This window comes from Schistocerca gregaria, chromosome 2 (assembly GCF_023897955.1).
Source record: "Schistocerca gregaria isolate iqSchGreg1 chromosome 2, iqSchGreg1.2, whole genome shotgun sequence".
Taxonomy (NCBI): domain Eukaryota; kingdom Metazoa; phylum Arthropoda; class Insecta; order Orthoptera; family Acrididae; genus Schistocerca; species Schistocerca gregaria.
The window spans coordinates 326,271,033-326,296,211 of NC_064921.1; the positions used below are offsets into that span (position 1 = coordinate 326,271,033).

At 45.1% G+C, this 25,179-nt stretch overlaps 1 protein-coding gene across 1 annotated transcript in view; it reads right to left on the minus strand.

Annotated features, from left to right (window-relative positions):
- Nucleotides 1–1,443: 1,443 nt before the first annotated feature.
- The window catches only part of LOC126335767 (titin-like), a 65,662-nt gene continuing 41,926 nt past the window's right edge, over nt 1,444–25,179 (minus strand). Inside the window, exons 5-6 of the mRNA XM_049999227.1 lie at nt 18,749–20,479; nt 1,444–1,765 (exon numbers count right to left, since the gene is read on the minus strand). Coding sequence (XP_049855184.1) covers nt 1,760–1,765; nt 18,749–20,479 — 1,737 coding nt within the window. The 3' untranslated portion in view covers nt 1,444–1,759. The remainder of the gene's footprint in view (nt 1,766–18,748; nt 20,480–25,179) is intronic.

A 25,179-nucleotide genomic window follows, 5' to 3' on the forward strand; every position in this document is an offset into this window, starting at 1 on the left:
GGCGCCGCTGGCGGTGATGTGCTATGAGCTAAGGCACTCTCGTAGGTCGTCTGCTCCCAAAGCCCATTAACGCCAAATTTCACCACACTGTTCTAACCGAAACATTCGTCGTACATCCTACGTTGATTTCTGAGGTTATTTCACGCAGCCTTGCTTGTCTATTAGCACTGATAACTCTACCCAAGCATCGCTGCTCTCGGTCGTTTGAGTGAAGGCCGTTGGCCACCCTTGTCAGTGGTGAGAGACAATGCTTGAGATTTTGTATTCTCGGCACGCCCTTCGCACTGTAGCTCTCGGAATACTGAATTCCTTAATTATTTCCGATATGGAATGTTACAGTCCTCTAGGTCCAACTATGATTCCGTGTTCAAAGTCTCTTCGTTCCCGTCGCGCAGCCATAAGGAAACATTTTCACTCGAATCACCTCAGTACAGGTGACGGCAATGCACTGCCCTTTTATTCCTTGCGCACGCGATACCACCGCCATCTGTGTATGTACATATCGCTATACCATGACTTTTCTCACCCCAGTGTAAAACACATCTGGAACGCCATCGGGCGCCAGCTCTGCGCCCACAGATCATCGGCCCTCAGTTCAAGGAAACTGCGTGGCTTGTAGGTAGAAATCTGGTGCTAAATACCTCCGGAAACTTACCAAGAACTTGTCGAGCTGATGGTTACACAGAATGTCTGCTGTATTGCATTCCAAAGGTGGATCGACACGCTGTTAGTCAGGTAGTCAGATGGTTTTTGCTCATAAGCTTTTATCATTTGCTACAGTTAATTAATGTTTCATAATATCTCAGAAATTCCGCCTGAATCGTCCACAGTGCGTTGCGGCACTGAGATCGGAACACGCTAGAATACAATTAGAAAAATATGTAGTGTCTCAAATTTTTCCAGAACTCTCTCAAGACGAAGTTATTCATTCTATAAAGGTGATGAGTGAACAGTCTGTGATTTAACATCGCAGAAATAAATCCACTGATATTAAATCATATGATCTTAGGCCAAAGAAACTGGTCCACCTCCGTCAATCGCATTAAGGTGAACTTCGACGCACACATAAACACACAGGAGAGCAATCGCGCGCGAAGTACATTGATCTGTGAAGTGTTGGTGGACATCAACCGAGAGACATGGCAGCGTGTTCCACAAGAAACGTTATCAGGTCATCCCATTAACTCTGCTCCCATGTCAGTCACCAACACTGACAGCCCCAGGTGTTGATTGAGATGCTCTGCTGGTGTGATGTTTCAGTGGTTACTCGAGAATTTAATAGTGGCGCACACGATAACTATGGCGTACATCAAACAGTACACATGATACTACATTTCATTAATTTTCAAGAAGTGAGAAACGCACGCATGCAAGGGCGCGCGCCCACCCACACACCCACACACACAAACACGCGCGCGTGCGCTAGTGAGACAACAGCCACAATAAAAGATTGTCTCATTATATTTCTAGAGTTACTTGATACATTGTTTTCTTCTTCCTTTTTCGTGAAATGCCCTTGTCATTTCTCAAACGTCCTGTAAATAAATTTAGTGCTAAATACTTCAAAGCAACATACTAATGCACGTAGAGATCGTTAGTGACACAACAGTTTCCTGTTACAAACGAAATTTTACTGTCACATGAATTTTACATTATATTTCCAGGACTGACTGCGGAAGCCGCGCAGCCTCAAGCGACGCCCAGGCGCTACCGCCACTGTATTCTGGGACTCGTCACCACGGCGCATCACCGCACCTGCTTAGGTCTGCAACAATATCCACTGTTTCAGCAGTTATAGCTGTGGCAACGCGAAGCATTGTCACCACAAAGCGTATCTGTTTACAAGACAAACAACATGCAATTAATAGATCAGAACAAATACGCTAACAGAACAAAAATGTGTCACTAACCATGGAGAAGTTATCGTAATTTTTACTTCGGGTGCTTGCACATGTGCAACAATGTGGAGGGAAGAGAGATATCTACACTGCGCATTAAAATTCAAGCATCACTTTTTCGAAACGACGTAATTGTCTCCCATTGCGACCGATAAGTTTGAAATTTGGCTGTAAGGTGCCTACAACCTTCCTCTGAAATGTTCTAAAAGCGTAGCGCCTTGCGATGTCACCCTAGGTCTTGACGACTCTCTAAACAGCAAGCTGTCGACACATGCGACAAAAAGGCCATAGCTCCGAAGTTCATGTGAGCTGCAAGGTGGGTTAATGATGTCACGTTGGCACAAAGTTTCATCACTGTTCTGTCCAACGCCACCTCGGATGTGTCACGCGATGGGAAGGTCGTCACAGTCACTCTTACTCATATTTCATTCCTTCTTTTGACGCTTATGTGAAGGAGATCACAGCCGGGACACCCAGCGTTGAAATTACGCCGTTTTCTTATGGGTGGCCGGAGAAAACATTTCACACATGTGGTGTCACCGCCAGACACCACACTTGCTTGGTGGTAGCCTGTAAACCGGCCGCGGTCCGTTAGTACATGTCGGAACCGCGTGTCGCCACTATCACTGATTGCAGACCGAGCGCCGCCACACGGCAAGTCTAGAGAGACTTCCTAGCACTCGCCCAGTTGTACAGCCGACTTTGCTAGCGATGGTTTACTGACAAATTACGCTCTCATTTGCCGAGACGATAGTTAGCAACATAACTTGGGAAGGCAGGGGAACCAGATCTGTCATTGACTATATAATAACAGATCAGGAATTCAGGAAGGCTGTGAGAGACACACGTGTATTCAGGGGATTCTTTGATGACACTGATGATTATTTAATCTGCAGTGAAATTGGGATTGTGAGGCCGAAAGTGCAGGAGGTCAGGTCTATATGTAGGAGGATAACAGTGGAGAAACTTCAGGATAGGGAAATCAGGCACAAGTACGTAACAGCGATCTCAGAAAGGTACCAGTTAGTTGAATGTAGTCAATTATAGTCATTGGAAAAGGAATGGACAAGGTACAGGGACACAGTACTAGAAGTGGCTAAAGAATGTCTTGGAACAGTAGTGTGTAAAAGTAGGATGAAGCAAACAGCATGGTGGAATGACACAGTCAAGAAAGCCTGTAAAAGGAAAAAGAACGCATATTAAAAATGGCTACATACTAGAACTCAGGTAGACAGAGAAAGTTGTGTTGAAGAAAGAAACAAAGCCAAACAGATAACTGCAGCATCCAAGAAGGAATCTTGGGAAGACTTTGGAAACAGGTTGGAGACTATGGGTTAGGTTCTGGAAAACCATTCTGGAGTGTAATTAGCAGTCTTCGAAAGGGAGGTAAGAAGGAAATGACAAGTATTTTGGACATGTCAGGAAAACTGCTGCTGAATCCTGTGGATGCCTTGGGCAGTTGGAGGGAATATTTTGAAGAGTTGCTCAATGTAGGTGAAAATACGATCAGCAATGTTTCAGATTTCGAGGTAGAATGGGATAGGAATGATGATGGAAATAGGATCACATTTGAGGAAGTGGAGAAAATGGTCAATAGATTGCAGTGCAATAAAGCAGCTGGGGTGGATGAAATTCAGTCGGAACTCATCAAATACAGTGGAACGTCAGGTCTTAAATGGCTACACAGGATAATTGAAATGGCCTGGGAGTCGGGACAGGTTCCATTAGACTGGACAAAAGCAGTAATCACACCAATCTTTAAACATGGAAACAGAAAAGATTGTAACAACTACAGAGGTATCTCTTTAATCAACGTTGTGGATAAAATCTTCTCAGGTATTGTTGAAAGTAAAGTGCGAGTATTAGTTGAGGACCAACTGGATGAAAATCAGTCTGGGTTTAGGCTTCTTAGAGGTTGTCAGGACCAGATCTTTAGCTTACGGCAAATAATGGAGAAGTGTTATGAGTGGAACAGGGAATTGTATCTATGCTTTATAGATCTAGAAAAGGCATATTGTCTGTTCTAAGAGATTATGGAATAGGAGGCAAACTTTTGCAAGCAATTAAAGGTCATTACATGGATAGTCAGGCAGCAGTTAGACTTGATGGTAAATTGAGTTCATGGTTCAGAGTAGTTTCAGGAGTAAGACAAGGCTGCAACCTGTCTCCACTGTTGTTTATATTATTTATGGATCATATGTTGAAAACAATAGACTGGCTGGGTGAGATCAAGATATGTGAACACAAAATAAGCAGTCTTGCGTATGCGGACGACTTAGTTGTGATGGCAGATTCGATTGAAAGTTTGCAAAGTAATATTTCAGTGCTAGGTCAGAAATGTAAGGACTATGGTATGAAGATTAGCATCTCCAAAACAAAAGTAATGTCAGTGGGAAAGAAATACAAACGGATTGAGTGCCAAATAGGAGGAACGAAGTTAGAACAGGTGGACGGTTTCAAGTACTTAGGATCCATATTCTCACAGGATGGCAACATAGTGAAAGAACTGGAAGCGAGGTGTAGCAAAGCTAATGCAGTGAGCGCTCAGCTACGATCTACTCTCTTCTGCAAGAAGGAATTCAGTACCAAGACTAAGTTATCTGTGCACAGTTCAGTCTTTCGACCAACTTTGTTGCATGGGAGCGAAAGCTGGGTGGATTCAGGTTACCTTATCAACAAGGTTGAGGTTACGGATATGAAAGTAGCTAGGATGATTGTAGGTACTAGCAGATGGGAACAATGGCAGGAGGGTGTCCACAATGAGGAAATCAAAGAAAAACTGGGAATGAACTCTATAGATGTAGCAGTCAGGATGAACAGGCTTAGATGGTGGGGTCATGTTACACGCATGGGAGAAGCGAGGTTACCCAAGAGACTCATGGGTTCAGCAGTAGAGGGTAGGAGAAGTCGGGACAGACCAAGGAGAAGGTACCTGGATCCGGTTAAGAATGATTTTGAAGTAATAGGTTTAACATCAGGAGACGCACCAATCAGCCATAATCAGTCTTAAATGATGATGATGATGATGATGATAGTTAGCATAGCCTTCAGCTACGTTATTTGTTACGACCTATCAAGGCGTCATGATCAGTTTCTATTGATATTGTAAATCATGTACCGTCAAGAGTGTCGTTCGTCATTAATGGATTAAAGTTAAGTATTCCAGCAGCTACGTCCGTTTTTCTCAATTCTAATTCCCTTGTCATGTTCCAGACCTCACGCAGACGCGTGCATTTCGGCCTCCTTTAGTAATACGGTGTTGGCTCTCCTGCCAACCACAACAACGCACAATGCAGCTCAGAACAGACACGAAAAGACTTCAGAGGGGGACATAAAGGGCGTCAATGAAACCACCCCTTTCGTTGGCGCGTTGATTCCCACACATTTCGAGGTCGAAAACGACAGTTGGCATTGAGATAAGAAACAGGAAGACGTTTTCCACAACCAGATACCCTTTAAGCCCCTTGTTCCGCAACACCCTCAGTGCCAACCATGCAACACTGCTGCGCACGTTACAAATGTATATCTCAGAAACTTCGACACCAGCCTGGCGGCTGTGTAGGGATGTAAAACAGGGTCGTCTAGCTTTCAGGCGCTAGAGCAACCGCCAAGCTGATTCCGTGTCGAAATTTCTAAAGGTACATTTCTGATGCTCAGCAAAGGTGTGTAGGTGGTACTGGGGTGTTGCTGAACTGGCGGGGGATGGGGTAAGGGGAGTGTGGGTCTTAGAGGGATCCTTTCTGGTTTTATTGATGCACGTGCCTCAGGGGTCAGAAAATAGGAGAGTTCCAAAACCTTAACTACGCTCTGCTGCTTCGGATTAAGTTTAAATTTCGTCGGAGCTTTTTGAATTGTCCCTAGTGCTTCCAGCCTGTACACGAGAGCAAAAATTGGACTTGCGCTACATTCCAAAGGGGTGCGTTGACGTTCAGTGGGGCTGCAGGACCACGATGTCTTAAAGAAAAGTAGCAGGATCTGGTGGGAGGTTTCTGTCTCTCTCCCTCTTTCTTTCTCTCTCTCACTCTCTCTCTCTCTCTCTCTCTCTCTCTCTCTCTCTCTCTCTCTCTCTCTCTCTCTCTCTCTCTCTCTCTCTCTCCCTCCATCAGTCTTCTGACTGGTTTGATGCGGCTTGCCACGAATTCCTGGTGGGAGGTGTAGCTAGTGTCAAATTTTGTTTGTCACACTGCAAACTATCGTTCTTGAGAGCGAAATGTGTGGGAATCAATGCGACAGGGAAAGTAGTTGCTTTATTGACGCCCTTTATGCCACCCCCTGAAGCCTTTTCGTGCCGATTGTGAGTGGCGGTGTGTCTGTGATAGACTCCTCGGTCAGCCACAAAAAACTGCGGCATTTCAACGCTTGAGGTCGCGGTTCTGACCTCTTTCGCAGATGGCAACAAAATAAGGGGTGAAATGTAGGTAAGAAGTGGTGTGACGGTCTCCCCATTGTGTGACGCGTTCACGATGGCGTTGGGCAGAGTTGTGCTGAAATTTGGTGCCAGTGTCATATCATTAACCCGCCTTACACGTCACGTGATCTTCTGAGCTCTGGCCTTTTTTTAGAATGTGTCGACACCCTGGTGTTTGCAGCGTCGGCGAACCCGAGGATGAAGTCGCAGGGCGCCACGTTTCTGCATCACTACAGAGAAAACGAGCAGGCACCTTTCAGCAAAATTTCTAACTTAATCGTCGCAATGCAAGGCAATTATGGGGTTTCTAAAAAGTGATCCTTTAATTCTTCGTTAATTACAAATGCGTATATTATATTGAATGAAACGAAGAAAATTTAAATAACTCTCCGATTTATTTCACTTCAGTACTTGTCATCAGAACGGTGTGTGTACGTACGTACATCAAGAAATCAAGAAATATGTTTGACTTACGTAAACGGATGTCAGTTTATAAGCATTTGAAGAAAAAAATGCAGACATCTGAAGATGAGCCTAACATGTCGGTAGTTTGTTTTTTGATTGATCCATTTTTAATTTTATCTTCTGTTGTTATTTTATATCGTAATGTCTCTGAAAGTCTTCAGAGTTAGTTCACCTCTGGCTGTTGAGCTATTATTCTGCTCTACGTTCATGTCCGACAGTACAGACGCCTGGTGGAAGGTACATCACCGTAGTCCGCTTATCTCGAGCATCCCGAACAACAACTTTCATTGCTTTAGCTAGTGTGTCTACGGTAGCGACAACATAAACACTTCTCATGAAAGCCTTGTCTGCTAAAAACGCGATGGTAAGAGAAAGTAAATTTATCCCGACAGGATAAAAAAGACGTTGGTTCATGTTATAGGAACACTGCTGCCATGAAAGTTACTGCTGAGCTTAATGTCCGTGTAGAGAACACAATTAGGGAAAATAAGTTGTCGGCAACCGCATATGCAGAAAGACCCAGAGAGTTGCGGTGATAATACGCTGCTCTGCATTACAATTGCAAAGCCATACAGACGACATGCGATAAATGTCAAATTAGCATGAAGTATAGAACGTGCTTGGATACGCGAATGATTAGCGTTTCAACTGAACAGTACGAAGTAGGTTGAAGTAGCGTCATCTACATACTGAATTCAAGGAAAGATTACACAATGCATTTATCATGCAGAAATTGCATATGAATGTTGTTTGTTTGTGAGGAAATTGTGTGGTACGTTGTGTGAGAGAGAGAAGTCTAACAGCACGCGTCTAAATGCAACTGAAAGACTGTACGCCAATTGGCATTGCAGTGTATCGTTCCACCACGTGCTGCTACCGTCAGTCGGGATCGTGCGACTAGTCATGCGAATATGGTTCAGGACGGACACACTCTTTGCCTCGGAGGAGCTCAAAGCACTGAAGCGACTAATGCTCGAGACGAAAGATATATTATTCTCTCGGCCGTGCAGCATCGTGCAGCTACATCATCTGACTCAGGAAATGGCATGCAATTCTTAATGGTGCCAAAGCTTCAGTCATAAGAATGAATTCTGGCCTACCCCAAAGGAGTATTACAGGACCATTACATTTCACAAAAGACAGGGTGACCAGAAAAAGTATGAAAAGCTTGTGAGGACGTTGCATCGCAAGCTGTGAGTGAGATATTTGTTAGCAAAAAAATTCGATGCATTGCGCCTTTACCGAGTTAATTAACACTTAAGTCATCCAGTCAGGCCGTTCCGCTCACAAATTCAAGCGGTTCGCCGGAGACAATGTCGCCAAACAAGTTCTTCCTTTGGTTTCCTAAAACCCAACAAGCGACCGATACAAAGGTTGGACATGGGACAGTAGTAAGAATCGAGCCTGAGCCAAACGGTGAGCAGTCTCGAGCGCTATGAGAACAACTGACACTAAGTGTCTCTGGCGGACCGCTTGAATTTAAGCACTCACCGGCCTTATGCACTATGTTCAATACTAATTAACTCGGAAACGACACAACGTATCGAATTTTTTGCTTAACCATTATTTCTCAGCCCAACCTACCCCGCTAGACCCTTACAAGCTTTCCAGACTATTTCTGAGCACTCTGTATATAAACAAGCAAGAGGATAACATCGGAAGGTCCATGAGGCTTTTCGTAGTGATACTACTGTAAACAGAGATGTCGCAACACTAAAAACATATAGCGAAATGCAAGAGAACCAGCAAAGGGTGGCAGTTGGTATAAGGACAATTGATCGTCAACGTAAACAAGTGCAATATTTTTCGCATAAATAGGCAGGAAGACCTGTTATTATAACACAATTGTACAACAACAATCAATGGAAGCAGTGACATCCATTAACACCTAGGAGTAAGCACCCGGGGCGACTGAAAGTGCAACGACCAAATAAAGCTAATCGCAGGTAATGCAGGTGCCAGAGATTCGTTGGAAGAGTCCACAGGATGTGTAGTCCACCTATAAAAGAGATAGCTTATAAAACCCTCCATCGACCAGCACGTGAACAATGGTCTTCAGTCTGCAATCACGATTTCTGACAGAAGAAATAGAGAAAATCCTCAAGTTCATTTGGTAAGTGCGATCACGGAGGTGCTCAGACAACCCCAGTGGCAGACGCTGTAAGAGAAGGCTTTTTTCATCATGGTGTGATCTATCGTTAAAGTTTCCACAGCTTATGTTTCTAGAAGAGTCATTGTTCTAAGCAAAGACATTGAATAAAAAGTTGGAGAGATTCGAGGATGGTTACCAGCATTCATTCTTCCTGTGCTCCATAGCCATAACATTTTGAATAGGAACCCATGACCGGAAACGTGATCCAACGACGCTACAGTGCGCCGAAGTTGCTGGCGCCGGCGCCTGTAAATTTACATATATACAGGGTGTTTCCGTGATGATATTACAGATTTGAAGAATGATGGAGACTGATATATGTATCAATTTGAGGTAAGCGTCCATGGTTTCGAAACGAATGAGTCGAAAGTTACAAGCGAAAATCATTCTGATATCTCTGGTAGTGGAACATACCGTGTACCGGGACTGCTGTTGTTAATGTTTCTGGGATATGCAACTTTCAGAAACAAGAAAGAATTGTCCAGTAAACATGGGATCTAAAATGCATATATGAGGAGCTATGACCACTTATTCATCTTTGCCTCTATTGAGCAAGTGCTCATAGCTCCTCAGATGTGCATTTTAGAACCCATGTTTACTGGACAATTTTTTCTGTTTTGGTCAATACTACCTACTCTGAAAGTTCCTATCCTAGAATCTTAGTAACTAGAGTACCGGTGCATGTCAGAAGTATCAGAAAGAGTTTCGTTTATAACTTTCGACTCTTTCGTTTCCACAACAGGGTCCCTTATCTCAAACTGATACATTCATCCATTAGCCTAGAACATTTGTAACTTCATCACGGAATCGCCCAGTGTATACATACAATTAAAGGCGCCGGCACCTACAACTTTGACTGTCGGTAGCGTCGTTGGTTAATGATTCCAGACATTGGTTCCTACTCAAAATATTATGTAAGCCTACTCACTCCCCTCAAGCCCTAGATGTTTTTAACGGGAATTACCGAACACTCTATATACTGGTGAATAGAAAGTGAGACGCCGCGGAATATCTCGACAAAAGTTCGCTAGTAGTTGTGGCACCGAGTGAGTGAGCAACAACCGCTGTACGTGCAGCGGGCCGGGGCAGCTGCAGCGCTGACGCCAAAAGCAGGCAACACGTGCGGCTCGCGACTCGCGACTGCTGGGCGCTGTCCAAGAGGCCAGGGGCACGCCCGCTCGGCAGACAGCTGCCGACAGGCACTTGTCACTCGCTCCGTCGCGCACGTCGACGTTAGCCACACCACTCATTTGTCACTAAATGGAGTTGAAGGGACTCTGATGCACTCCATCTTTTTCAAGTGGCTGGTCGGACTTTATCTTCGCAATGGTGTAAAAAAGCGAACGTCAATAAATTTCGCATGAAGGACACTGGTTCCCATCTACTACTGCAACCATTATATCGCTCCGGAAACATTCTAAGTTTGGGGGATGAATTCCAAATTGAGAAACGACATGACAGGTTAAAAGTGTGTTGGGAACCATCGCCTTCCAGTAATACTGCTCTCACTGGATGAGAAAGAAATTACATTGCTCGCCATTGAGGCTGCAACACCAGGAGGGGTAGCAAGTAACGAAATTTTACTTACTGTGCCCATAGAGTAGAAAGAGTACGTTATTCAGTTTAGATGAGAACTACTTTTTTTCAACCTCTGATCGGTCGCGGAATGCAAACTACAGTGAAAATCAAAAATATTTTATTTGCAACATATAGCTACATCTTCCAGATATGTCTCTACATAATCGCCACTTCGATTTAGACTTCTGTCGTAGCGTGGAGGAACTTTCCAACACCCTCGTCATAGAAGGCAGCTGCCTGTGACTTCCACCACTTTCCGACATCGGTGTCCAGCTTGTTGTCTGTGCCAAAATGCTGTCCACATAGTCAGCGGTTCATGTCAGCGAAGAGATAAAAATGAGACGGAGGCGAATCCGGGTTGTATGGAGGGTGATCAAATGCTTCCCACTGAGAACGCTGCAGGAGGATTTTCGTTGCCCCTGTGGCCAAGAACAGTTTTTGAGAAGGAAATGCATCACAGATACGTTATGTGGGCTGCATGAAAATAGGCGAAATCTCTCAGTAGAACTTCGCACTTCGTGGGAGACGTTATCTAGAAAATAAATTTACGTGGTCACTGTGCGGTCATAACTAAAAATTGTGACGTGACGCGATGTACAGGTGTATTAGAGACATTCTGCAAACATATCTGCGCAAAATTTGACCGAGTTTTCACTACGGTTTTAATTTAGAGATAGATCAGAGGCAGAAAGAAATAGCGCTCATAGGTAATTTGGGGATAAATGTGGCGCGAATTTTAGTACTATTGGCGATACTTCTAGTAGCAAGGGTGGCTGTAACTCAGAAGGGCACCGAGTCGCACTGCGTTTGGATGAGCAATGTTGGTATGCCATTCCATGGTGCTTCAACACGTTGCCAGTGGGTGAGAGAGATCGCAAAATCGCCCTCTCTAGGACAACAATCATACTCTCTCGGTACCGCGGCAGGTTAGGACGCATGGGCAACATGGCGTCTTGCTTTATATTGTTAACTTCAAGGAGGCCTCGAAAACAGGACGCAAATAATGGCGTTATCACATCTCATCCTGAAATGTAAAGGCTGGTATCTCCACTATCAACTACGCACACCAGAGATGATCGAATTTTGAACCCAGTGGGACTTCATACCATCACACCAGACGTTAGAAGCGTACGCTGAGGGCGAATGCAACCTCAGAGCCTGCACGCACAGATACGACCATCATGAAGCTGTGCCAACAATTGCAGTACATCTCGAAGACGACAAGGTGCAATCCTTGTGTGTGCTGTTATCATGCCCACCGAAGTCTTTGCGCTCTCTCTGCAGCTGCATCAGGAGAAGCTGCAGCAATGATCGCCATGCTCACAGTCCCCCGTGCTCTAGATGTCGTCGTTCTAACTGCTACACCGACTGCAAACTAACCCAGATCCTACTTGAACGTACATGACGTGCTTATACGATCCTGCACGATCGAGCGAACAGCGTGTCTATCCTCTTGGCCGGTGGTCACGTGCGGCCGTGGCGATGACGTCGAGTATGAATCTTCTCAAACTACCGATCCTACATTCACGTGACAACCTTATCATCCAAAACGGGGATTTGAGTCGAGCTACTATAGAATGCAAGTACAGCGACTTGACCACTGCAGCAGACCTCTTCCTCGTTATCTACCGAGAGAGCTAAACGTCTGGAAAATCTATTCGGGAGGATTCTCGAGAGCAATGAACTCTTTCCTTGAACCAAATGTTGTACTGTGGGGATCAACAGCTGTAGAATTGAACCATGATGTATAAGACCGCTTTATTTCTGATCCAGCTACTTTCGCGCCGTTAGATGAAGATGATGATGATGATGTTTGGTTTGTGGGGCGCTCAACTGTTCGGTTATCAGCGCCCGTCGTCCGCCCCCAGTAGCTGAGTGGTCGGCGTGACAGACTGTCAATCCTGAGGGCGCGGGTTCGATTTCCGGCTGGGTCGTAATTTTCTCCGCTCAGGGACTGGGTGTTGTGTTTTCCTGATCATCATCTTTTCATCCCCATCGACGCGCAAGTCACCGAAGTGGCGTCAAATCAAAAGACTTGCACCCGGCGAACGGTCTGCCGACGGGAGGCCCTAGTCAGACGACATTATTAGCGCCTTTAAAAATTCCCAACCTTTGCTCAGTCCAAACTCGCCACTTTCATGAATGAGCATGTAATGATGAGGACAACACAAACTCCCAGTCATCTCGTGGCAGGTGAAAATCCCTGACCGCGCCGGGAATCGAACGCGGGGGAAGCGAGTTTGCGACCGTGACACCACGAGCTGGGGACGCGGATCTATAACCACACCTTCAGGGGTACATCTATACGCAAACAAAAGTAAAAATGAATGGAGAGCCTGTTTCCGTTAATATGTAGTTATACTATATACGAAGCTATAAAAGAAAAATTGCGTACTCACATTTACGATTTATTATATATTTATTATTTTTTGTGGTGAGGTCTTATGGGACCAAACTGCTGCGGTCATCGGTTCCTAAGCGTACACACTACTTAATCTAACTTAAACTAACTTACGGTATGTACAACACACATACCCATTACCAAGGAAGGACTCAAACCTCCGACGTGGGGCGCCGCACAGACCATGACATGACGCCTCAGACCGTGACATGACTCCTTAGACCGTGCAGCTACCCCGCGCGGCTACTTATTATTAATTTATTATTAATTTATTAATTAATTTATTATTGATGATTTATGATTTATTCCAAACGATAAGCAGTAGAAGACGCAGAATTGTTTGTCTAGTTGTGAGAAAACTGTTTAACCCTGAAGAGGTTGATAGGCCAATTTAAAATAGAGCAGAAGGTAGGGAACATCATCCCTATACAAGAAAACTGGGAAAAATATTAAGTGGTAAACCAAATAGATCAAAATAAAAGGACTGGAGAAAGGAAAACATAAAATCTTATACAGACATACGTAACGCTTAACATCGTCGTCACAACATGAGGTCCACAGTGAGCGCCTAGACACGACGCCGATGCCGGTAAGGAAAACGTGCGCATGCATGTAAGAACGTCTGCAACGGAAGGCGACGTGGGAATAGAATTGTAAACAGTGACACATGAAGTTGGTAGCATCGTTACCAGTAATTTTATTTAGATGGCGATCTATTTTGTATGCAACATTTTATTTAAACTTGCGTTATCGAACAATCATACAAACTCTGCTTTGAGATTTATTTTACATTGCCATTGTGAATGTACCTTTCACCGCTTCCACTATAATTTGTTTTATCTTTGACATCCGTTTGATTTGCCACCGTATTCTTATTCCAGTTTTCCTGTATCGGGATGGTGCTCCCTACTTTGTGCTCTATTTTAAATTGCACTGGCTACCTCTTTACGGTTAAATAGTTTTTTCACAACTGAAAAAACATGTTGGGTCACCTACTGCTTATCAAAAATGGTTCAAATGGCTCTAAGCACTATGGGTCTTAAACATCTGAGGTCATCAGTCCCCTAGAGATAGATCTACTGAAACCTAACTAACCTAAGGGCATCCCACACATCCATGGCCGAGGCAGGATTCGAACCTGTGACCGTAGCAGCGGCGCGGTTCCGGACTGAAGGGCCTAGAACCGCTCGGCCACAATGGCCAGCTACTGCTTATCCCTTGAAATAAATTATAAATGTGAGAACAAAATTTTTTCTATATAGCTTCGTGTATAGCACAACAACATTTTGACCGAAAGATGTCTTTATTCGCGTTTTACTTTTATTTACAGAGAGATGTATCCCTGAAGATGTTGCATTAACGCCGCGAAGCTATTTGGACCAGAAAAAAGATTTATCATACAGCTGAAGCGGTCTTATTCATCATGATTCATTTCTTGCAGCTTCAGGCACGATACGTTACACTTGCTCCGCAGATTCGAGTTGTCTGTGATTTAACTAGACTTATTCTATCGTGCAACCATAGATAACATAATAGATAAAATGTACAGGCACTTTAGAATCTTTCAGAATAGTTCTATAGTTTAAGAAATGAGCAAAAACACAGAACATTAGTAATGATAACGTGATGTGCGTTACCTAAACATGATGATGTTCCAATAGAAATGGTGAACGGTGGAGGCAAAGAAATACTAAAGGAACTTGAAAAATTGTTTACAGAATGTCTGCCGAGGAAAAGAAATCCACAAAACATGAACAATACGATTTAGAAAAAAGGGAAAAAAACACATAAAAATAAAAGAAACCAACACTCTCCTCCGAGATACATATAAGGTACTCACCCAAATGATCACGAACTTAAATTGTAATCAGGCAAAAAAAAAAAAAAAAAAAAAAAAAGAAACTGGCTGTAGAAGTGAAATGTACAGTAGAACTTCTGCATGTCCTAAACGAAAGTCTATAACGTAGATGATTTTGAATTGCCGAATTACCTCCATGCCCGGGATACGTAGATTTTGAAAAAAAAAGAACTTTGGAAATCAATTTCTGCTACATCCGTTACTAAACTCCTCACGAAGTCAGGTAGTGAAATAAAGCAAAGAGTGAACGTGTCACTACTACAGTTCCCATTACACCTTCTTTAGGATAGGGAGAGATTTGGATTTGAGAGAGGAGTCTGTCAAGGAGATTCTTTGTCATCAAAACTATTCTTAGAGCAAGCTTCCTTTAATGGGGGAAATGGAGGACGAACATGTGTTAGTGAAACGTTTCTCGGCTAGCTTCATTTCATGATGACTTCGAACTGTTTGCCTCGAGAGCACATAGAATTCAGCTACTGCCAGAGCAACCTAATAGAACAAAATCGAATTTGAAACAGAAAATCAATTATGATAATGATTAACAAATATATCAAATGGCTCTAAGCACTATAGGACTTAACATCTGAGGTCATCAATCCACTAGACTTAGAACTACTTAAACCTAACTAAACTAAGGAAATCACACACATCCAAAGCCGAGGCAGGATTCGAACCTGCGACTATAGAAGCAGTGCGGTTCCGGACTGAAGTCCCTAGAACCGCTCTGTCACAGTGGCCGGCCCTTTCAGAGGTGTTGTAACTAAAAGTTATTTAATTAATTTCTTCGGCGGTTACTGTCACCCAAGTTCTTAAAAAACTTAGCTTCACTCAAGAGTAAAAGATATAATCAAACGCCAAAGTAAGGTTGCCTACATTTTTCCAAGCATTAACTAAAGGATGTCCAGTGAAATGAAGCATGTAGGTTAAATTACCTCATCAAGTTTAGTTATGGATTTATATATAAAAAAGGGATAATTTTGTTGCGAATACGATGGTATAGGGTTGTCTTAGCAAAAGTAGGATATCCTTGGGTTGTCACGATTTTGCTTCTACGAGAGCAACAGCATATACCATTTGTATTAGTGGGGCCATAAAGATTTCGTAGAATTTTTCGCTCTACCTTGCAGTTTCATGAGTTTTTGAATGGCCTTCTAAAGTTTTGGTTTCTGAGGAATGTAATGCTTCAGGCAGGACAACTGTCTTGTAATGCCGAAGTTTCGCATTACGGGATATCACTCGTTCATTGTAGTGATTCCATGTTATTGTGTAAGCGTTCTGGAGTTTAGCGGCTTTTAAAAAAACTGAGATTACATTATAGTCCAGATGGCTCTACGATTTCTCCTAGATATCTGAAAAAAGACACATGTGACAATGTTCCCTGTTTCGTTTGTAGCGGTGATCTTCTGATATTTTTATGTAAATTTTCCATCAAGTGAGTCTCCTCATATTTGAAAGGCTGTCTTTGTCGTTTTCTCATGTAACTTTTCCTTGTCGTGCTTGGTTTCTCTCAGTTAGATCGTCAGCAAAAGCTAGTCACTTCACTTTAATTCTCTGTCTGGAGGTCCCTGGATCTCTCTCTCTCTTTCTCTCTCTCTCCCACGCCCTGATGATTTTATTTTAATACAATGTTAAAGACAAGCGGGGAGAGGTCATCTCCTTTGAAACTTCTATATGTGCTTCAAAAGGATCAAACATTTCACTCAGAGACTTACTTGAGATGTTGTCTCTGTGAGAGTCTGGTAGATTAGTTCACTAACGTTCCTGTCAACCCTGAGTTTATCTAAAGTGTCCAAAAAGGTTTGTTTCAACAGAGTCATACGCCTTCTTGAATTTCGCAAAGGTGACGTATGTGTTGATACGTCGACGTACCCTTAGTACTGTTTTCAAAAAGCAACTCACGATCTGTCTTTCTTAAATCCCACTTAGTGTTCGTCAGTCAAATGATCTGTTTGCTGTCCAGCTCTGTATAAGAGAGTTTTGGATAGACATGTCTGTATAAGTTCATACTCAATAATAATAATATTATCTTTATTAACTTTTTTGCCAAAAACAGTTTCTTAATGGTAATGTTGTAGCTTTATATATCTTTTTATACACCATTACTATTTATACTATAATAATTATTATTATTATTTGCATTATTAACTCATTTTTATTAAAATTATGATTGTTACTGTTATCAACATAAATGTTATTAACACCAAAACGGATTCTCGGTGGTTAGTAGAAATGGGCATATGGACACACTTTCCTCGGGGAGTGTCTCACATGCAATGATTCTGCGTCTTTATCTATCACAAAGGTTTGTATGTTCACTGTTTCCTGTTATGCCACGCTCTTGTACTCAATTAAATCGCGAAAACCATAACACTGGTCTAGTTTTACTAAAGCAGCTCTGTACCATCGTGTTTGCAATGAAATTATCCACATTATATATGTAATTATATAAGGAAGCTTGATGATGGTAATTTAGTTCTACGTGCTTACCTGTTTACATTTGACAACATTCCATTAATGTCTGGAAAACGGCAGGCAACCTTACTTTGGCGTTTTATTTACTTGTTTTACTCTTACTTGGTGCTGATTTTTTCTAACAAACTGCATTTGCTATCGCAAAAATTTAAGAAACCTTTAATTAGAAACGTCTCTGCAGGGATATAGGGAAGCAACCCAGGCACGTTTCTTTAGCAAGTCACATTGTATAAAACATACACACGAAGAATTAACGCATTAGTCCACCTCTGGTCGTTATGCAAGCAGTTATTCGGCTTCACATTTATTCACAGAGTTGTTGGATGCTCTCCTGAGGGATATCGTGCCATATTCTGTCCAATTGGCGTGTTACATCGTCAAAATCCCACAATTGTTGAACTTCGAACCCATAACACTTCAAACGTTTTGAATTGGAGGGAAATCCGGTAACCTTACTGGCCAAGACAGGGTTTCGCAAGCACGCTGACAAGCAGCAGAAACTCGCTGTGTGCAGGCGGGCGTTATCTTGCTGAAATGTAGTTACATGGTGGCTAGCCATGAAGGGTAACAAAATGGCGAATAGAATATCATCGACGTTCCGCTGTGCTTAAACCATCACCACAGACTGTTGTGCTGTATGGCGGACGAAAGTCAGGCTGATATCCCACCGCTGTCCAGGACGTATGCAGACAGTCCTTAGGCCTGGAATCTGAAGTACAAGTGTCTTCAGAGAGTCGCGGTTCGAATTGAACCACCTAGACCAGCGGAGACCTGACTGGCCATGCCCCACATAACAGAGGGATACCAATCTGACTGTCGCCAACCGTACAGCCCAACGATCATGAGTGGAGGTCTGAAGTGCCATTTCTTTTCAAAGCATTATCCTTTGGTTGTCATCCGTGACACAACTGCAACTTACATTTCAACAACATAATGCCTGCCCACATACACAGCGAGAGTTTCTACTGCTTGTCTTCATGCTTGCCAAACCCTACCTTGGCCAGTGAGGTCACCGGATCTCTCCCAAATCGAGAACGTTTGGAGAATTGTGGGTAAGACGCTCCAACCATCTCGGGATTTTGACGATTCAGCGCACTAATTGGAAGGAATTTGGCACAATATCACACAGGAGGATATATGACACCTCTGTCATTTAATGCCAAGCCAAGAAACTGCTTGCATAAGAGACAGAGGTGGAGAACTATGTTACTGACTTGCTCAATTTGTGAAGCTCTTTCTCTTTAATAAATCATTCAATTTTTCTGAAATTGTAATTGTTTGTCTGTACATGTATATCTCAAGTACAGATTTCCATCCAGTTTGGATAATTCCTTCATGGTGCATAGTTTCTTTTTTTCTCCTAGAGTGGACATTTTATTAGGAAACTAGATTAAGGAAGGTTGATTTAAGTTGGGTTCTTGTACTCTAACGTTTGACTGCCTAGTGAAGCTGAAGTTGGTTCTTCTGGAGAGAGAAACATGATCTTAGAGAGATAAGGCAGCTCAGAAGATGGCACCTTGAGGCTGAAGCGGTCTGCCATAGTGAGCTCCGTGTTGACAGCGACGTGCAGTAACGCCAGAGAGGCTTCATCATCTGTGATGAGGCCCGCAGCTGCCACCATCACTGCTGGAATTGGTTCCTCCGTCACCAGGATTTCCTCTGACGTTGGGGCCTCCTCCTCTGTTGCTGGGGCCTTCTCCTCTGCTGACGCGGCCTCCTCCTCTGCTGCAGCCTCCTCATCTGAAGCCGAGGCACCCTCTTCCATAGCTGGGGCTCCCTGTTCTGTCGCTGGGGCTCCTTCTTCCGTCGCTGGGGCTCCCTCTTCTGTCGCTGAGGCTCCCTCTTCCATCTCTGGGGCTCCCTCTTCCATCGCTGGGGCTCCCTCTTCTGCCACTGGGGCTCCCTCTTCTGCCACTGGGGCTCCCTCTTCCATAGCTGGGGCTGTCTCTTCTGTCACTGGAGCAACCTCGCTTGATGCTGGGGCTCCCTCTTCTGATGCTGGGGCTCCCTCTTCTGCTGCTGGGGCTCCCTCTTCTGCTACCACTGGCACCTCCTGCCCACGATCCTCTGCCTCTGCCACCTGATCAGATGCAAGCAGTCTTTGATATTGACATTTGCAGGTGCCCTTCATGCCAAATTTGGCTGCCAGCACGACCTCCATCTCCTTGGCTGGTGGGGCCTCCTCCTCTGACAGTGCCCCCTCTTCTGGCACTGGGTCCCCCTCTTTGGACGCCAGGGTCTCCTCCTCTGAGGCTGGAATGACCTCCTCTGACACTGTAACCTCCTCCTTGACAGCTGTAACCTTCTCCTCCATGGGTGGGACCCTCTCCTCTGTGACAGAGAGCTCCTCCTCTGCTGTTGGAACCTCCTCCTCTGCAACTGTGACCTCTTGCTCTGAGGCATGGACCCCTTCCTCTGAGGCTGGGACCTCTTCTTCTGAGGCCGGGACCTCTTCCTCTGAGGCCGGGACCTCTTCCTCTGAGGCCTGGACCTCTTCCTCTGAGGTTGGGACCTCTTCCTCCGAGGCTGTGACCTCTTCCTCTGAGGCCGGGATTACTTCTTCTGAGGCCGGGACCTCTTCTTCTGAGGTCGGGACCTCTTCCGCTGAGGCTGGGACCTCTTCCTCTGAGGCTGGGACCTCTTCCTCTGAGGCTGGGACCTCTTCCTCTGAGGCTGGGACCTCTTCTTCTGAGGCCGGGACCTCTTCTTCTGAGGTTGGGACCTCTTCCTCTGAGGCTGGGACCTCTTCCTCTGAGGCTGGGACCTCTTCCTCTGAGGCTGGGACCTCTTCCTCTGAGGCTGGGACCTCTTCCTCTGAGGCTGGGACCTCTTCTTCTGAGGCCGGGACCTCTTCCTCCAAGGCTGGGACCTGTTCTTCTGAGATTTGGACCTCTTCCTCTGAGGCTGGGACCTCTTCCTCAGAGGCTGGGACCTCTTCCTCAGAGGCTGGGACCTCCTCCTCTGAGGCTGGGACCTCTTCCTCTGAGGCTGGGACCTCTTCTTCTGAGGCCGGGACCTCTTCCTCCAAGGCTGGGACCTGTTCTTCTGAGATTTGGACCTCTTCCTCTGAGGCTGGGACCTCTTCCTCAGAGGCTGGGACCTCTTCCTCTGAGGCTGGGACCTCCTCCTCTGAGGCTTGGCCCTCCTCCTCTGAGGCCAGAACCATCTCTTCTGATGCCACGACCTCTTCTGATGCTGGGACCTCCTCCTCGGAGGCTGGGGTCTTCTCCTCCATGCTGGGTGTCACCTGCATCATACAACAGGATAGCGACCTCCTCTCAAATAGTACTTGCACTGTAAGTGGTGGAATTACCTTACAGTGACTCTAATAATACTCGTCACTTCTCTTCCTATGCAGTTATTTATTGATGACGCACTTCTAGGTGCCCAGCCTAGTTGCTGATTCCATTGTGTCATTATGCGCACTAGATGCCTGTGCTCCAATCTGACTCTGAAGAACTGTTGGTGTCACAAGGCTATTTTTACCTGAGTTCAACTCCCAGTGCCCGATGCCCGATACATGCTCTAATGCACTTTTTTTCTTTTTTTCCGGAGCCTGGGTAATACTCTGTGGAACGCTCATCGATTCAAAATTTAGCAGCTGTGCTCGATGAGATGGCTAGGCGGATCTTTGCATACTGTCTGCTGGATCTCAAGCCTTGGTTAAATTGAAATCTCCATCCCGATTAATTAGGTTTTCCAGCATATTTATCACCCTGTTCCAGATACATGGCGTTAGCATTACGATAACGGTCTCATAGTATTTCATTTCACAATTGTGCTTCAGGCTGGGCCCTGTTTGCTTGTCTGTACATGTACAGCACAAGGACCGATTTACGTTCAATTCAGATAATTTGTTTGGCTGTTTTAGTGGAGTAAGTCAATGGTGTTCCATGCACCTTTCATTAACTGGTATAATAGTCAGTACCAAGTAAGACGTCGCAGTTATGCATGGAAAGCCCTACCAAACAGGCTTCGGAAGCTAGATCATGTGCAAAATTTTTTTTAAAAACAAGGCATTTTATAGTTCTTGACGATAGCGGATAATAAAATACATCATAGTCAGGTTGGAGCCCAGACAACAGCTACGATTAACAACACAGAGCACTGCATAAAATGAAATCAGCAACTAGGCTGGGCACTTAAAAGAAAACACTAATTAGTCACACAGAAAACGTGAGGTATCACAAATAGTTAATATTATCTGATTTGAAAACAATCATAAACACCTGTTAGGAACAGAGCAAGAGCCCCACTGCGTGAATAATACAGGATGGATCAGGAAGTAATGGATTCTTTTTTTTTTTTTTTTTTTTGATTAGGGTACTTATCGTGATTAACAGCATTGTTACAAACCCGTTATGAGAGAGATGTGGCTAAAATACACAGACTGTTTCTCACACCAGTAAACGCACAATACGGTCAGCTCAAATGTTGCTAACCTCAATCAGTACTCCACAACTATCACAAACTGGTGGGTTTTCGCATCTTAGAACGAATGTAGGTGTTAGAGGGCTGTGGCCTATTCGAAGACGTGTTGAGCAGACTTTATGATGTCTCACTGATCGATAGAAGATGCTTGATCGTCGTATAGCTGCTTTTATTTATTGCAGTTCGTTATCTCCTGCCATTCTTAATCCCCTGACGCATTAAGGATTACTCGGAAATTGGCGGCGGTATCGGTTGGATCATTCCATACATTCCAGTGTGTACTGGTGCCTAGCAGAATGACAGCTTCTTTCTTAGTCCTTGAAACTGAAAATTGGCGTAGTGGTTAATGCGGAGTGCAGATGGTAGACTATTTGCAAATCACCTATCAACTCGTAGCAGGCGAGGAACATTAATCTGTACATGTCTCATTTCATCTCCAACTCTCAGAATCGAATATACATCAACGCATTAAATAAAACTAGCTAACTGGGGAGTCGGATTCAGGGGAGACGTTCCGGGTAAACAATGGAACAGCCATAACTGACCCCATGTACGGAGATGTCAGTATATACTACACTCCTGGAAATGGAAAAAAGAACACATTGATACCGGTGTGTCAGACCCACCATACTTGCTCCGGACACTGCGAGAGGGCTCTACAAGCAATGATCACACTTACGGCACAGCGGACACACCAGGAACCGCGGTGTTGGCCGTCGAATGGCGCTAGCTGCGCAGCATTTGTGCACCGCCGCCGTCAGTGTCAGCCAGTTTGCCGTGGCATACGGAGCTCCATAGCAGTCTTTAACACTGGTAGCATGCCGCGACAGCGTGTACGTGAACCGTATGTGCACTTGACGGACTTTGAGCGAGGGCGTATAGTGGGCATGCGGGAGGCCGGGTGGACGTACCGCCGAATTGCTCAACACGTGGGGCGTGAGGTCTCCACAGTACATCGATGTTGTCGCCAGTGGTCGGCGGAAGGTGCACGTGCCCGTCGACCTGGGACCGGACCGCAGCGACGCACGGATGCACGCCAAGACCGTAGGATCCTACGCAGTGCCGTAGGGGACCGCACCGCCACTTCCCAGCAAATTAGGGACACTCTTGCTCCTGGGGTATCGGCGAGGACAATTCGCAACCGTCTCCATGAAGCTGGGCTACGGTCCTGCACACCGTTAGGCCGTCTTCCGCTCACGCCCCAACATCGTGCAGCCCGCCTCCAGTGGTGTCGCGACAGGCGTGAATGGAGGGACGAATGGAGACGTGTCGTCTTCAGCGATGAGAGTCGCTTGTGCCTTGGTGCCAATGATGGTCGTATGCGTGTTTGCCGCCGTGCAGGTGAGCGCCACAATCAGGACTGCATACGACCGAGGCACACAGGGCCAACACCCGGCATCATGGTGTGGGGAGCGATCTCCTACACTGGCCGTACACCTCTGGTGATCGTCGAGGGGACACTGAATAGTGCACGGTACCTCCAAACCGTCATCAAACCCATCGTTCTACCATTCCTAGACCGGCAAGGGAACTTGCTGTTCCAACAGGACAATGCACGTCCGCATGTATCCCGTGCCACCCAACGTGCTCTAGAAGGTGTAAGTCAACTACCCTGGCCAGCAAGATCTCCGGATCTGTCCGCCATTGAGCATGTTTGGGAATGGATGAAGCGTCGTCTCACGCGGTCTGCACGTCCAGCACGAACGCTGGTCCAACTGAGGCGCCAGGTGGAAATGGCGTGGCAAACCGTTCCGCAGGACTACATCCAGCATCTCTACGATCGTCTCCATGGGAGAATAGCAGCCTGCATTGCTGCGAAAGGTGGATATACACTGTACTAGTGGTGACATTGTGCATGCTCTGTTGCCTGTGTCTATGTGCCTGTGGTTCTGTCAGTGTGATCATGTGATGTATCTGACCCCAGGAATGTGTCAATAAAGTTTCCCCTTCCTGGGACAATGAATTCACGGTGTTCTTATTTCAATTTCCAGGAGTGTATTTTAAAATCATCGTGCTAATTTAAAACGCTGAAAAAATTGTTTCTAGCGTATACGAGTAATATTCATCGGCAAACGGTTATACATAAGTGTTGGCGTACCATTTAGAACAGAAAACATAGTATGAATGTTAAGCTCTGTTCTCTACGGTTTTCAAAATACAGGTATTTCAAATTACCAGAACAGCGAACTGTGCAACTGACAATAAAGTGTCACATCGTTATTTATGATGAAACCGATTTGAAAACTGAAAGTCCTATTTGACATCAGCTGTGATATTTATTGGTGACACATGAAAACTGGTGACGGACTGGTACTCAGACCTGTATATCCCGCTTACTGCAAGCCATCGCTTTAACCACGCAGCTATTTGTGCAAGCTTCCCGGACTGATCCAAAACTCCACATGCCATACTGTCCAATCCCATAATTCTTGAGTGCTTGTGGTTCCCGCAACACACAGAGAGAATGTTATCATCGTAGTTTTTAGCCTGTCTGTTCATGAAATACTTATTTTGAAACGTGTGTGTTATACAACGTCCGTCTGTTATTATAAAATGTCCTTCAGGCATGTACGCATGCGGACACAACACAGTATGACCCCCTGTCTAATAGCACGGAAGAAATGACGCCTTGATAGGTGGCTGGAGGGAGTTGCTACTACATCCACACTCAGGACACCTAATTCCCATAAATTATGCGGGGTGGGTGTAGGGGAAGGATGGGGCGATAAGCTCTGACGCCTCATTCAATCACATCCCAGATCTGTTTTGTCGGATTCGGATATGGCAAGTTGGGAGGCCAGAACATAAATTGGAACTCACCACTGTGTTTCTCGAACCGCTCCTCACCCTCCTGGCCTTGTGACGTGACTCTTTATGTAGTTGAAAAATGCCACTGGCGTCAGGTAACAAGATCGTCATGAAGGATTGTACGTGGGCGGCAACCAGTATACAATACTCCTTGGCCACCATGGTGCCTTGCACAAGCTCCACTGGACTCATGGATGCCCACGTGAATGTTCCCCAGAACATAATGGAGCCACCACCAGCATATGTCCGTCCTGCTGTATAGGTGTCAAAGAGTTGTTCCCCTGGAAGACGACGGATTCATGCCTCCCATCGGCATGATGAAGAAGGTATTGGAACTCATCAGACCACTCAATGCTGTGCTACAGCGCCAACATCCATTGCCGATAGCTACATGCCCATTTCAGTGCTAATTACCTATATTGTGCTGGTAACATTGGCACATGCATGAGTCCTCGGCTGCGGGGGCCTATCGTTACGAATGTTCATTGCACAGTGTGCTCAGGCATAGTTGTAGTCCGCCAAGTATTGAAGTCTGATGTTAGTTCCGCCTTAGTTCGCCTCCTGTCCTTTTTCACCAGGTTGCCAAGCCTACAAGGTCTGTCATCTTTAACGAGGGGTGGCCGCCCAACTGTACTACGTTTGGACGTGTTTTCACCTTGGTTTCACCACATTGAAGACACTCACCAGAGCACTCCTCGAACACCAGAC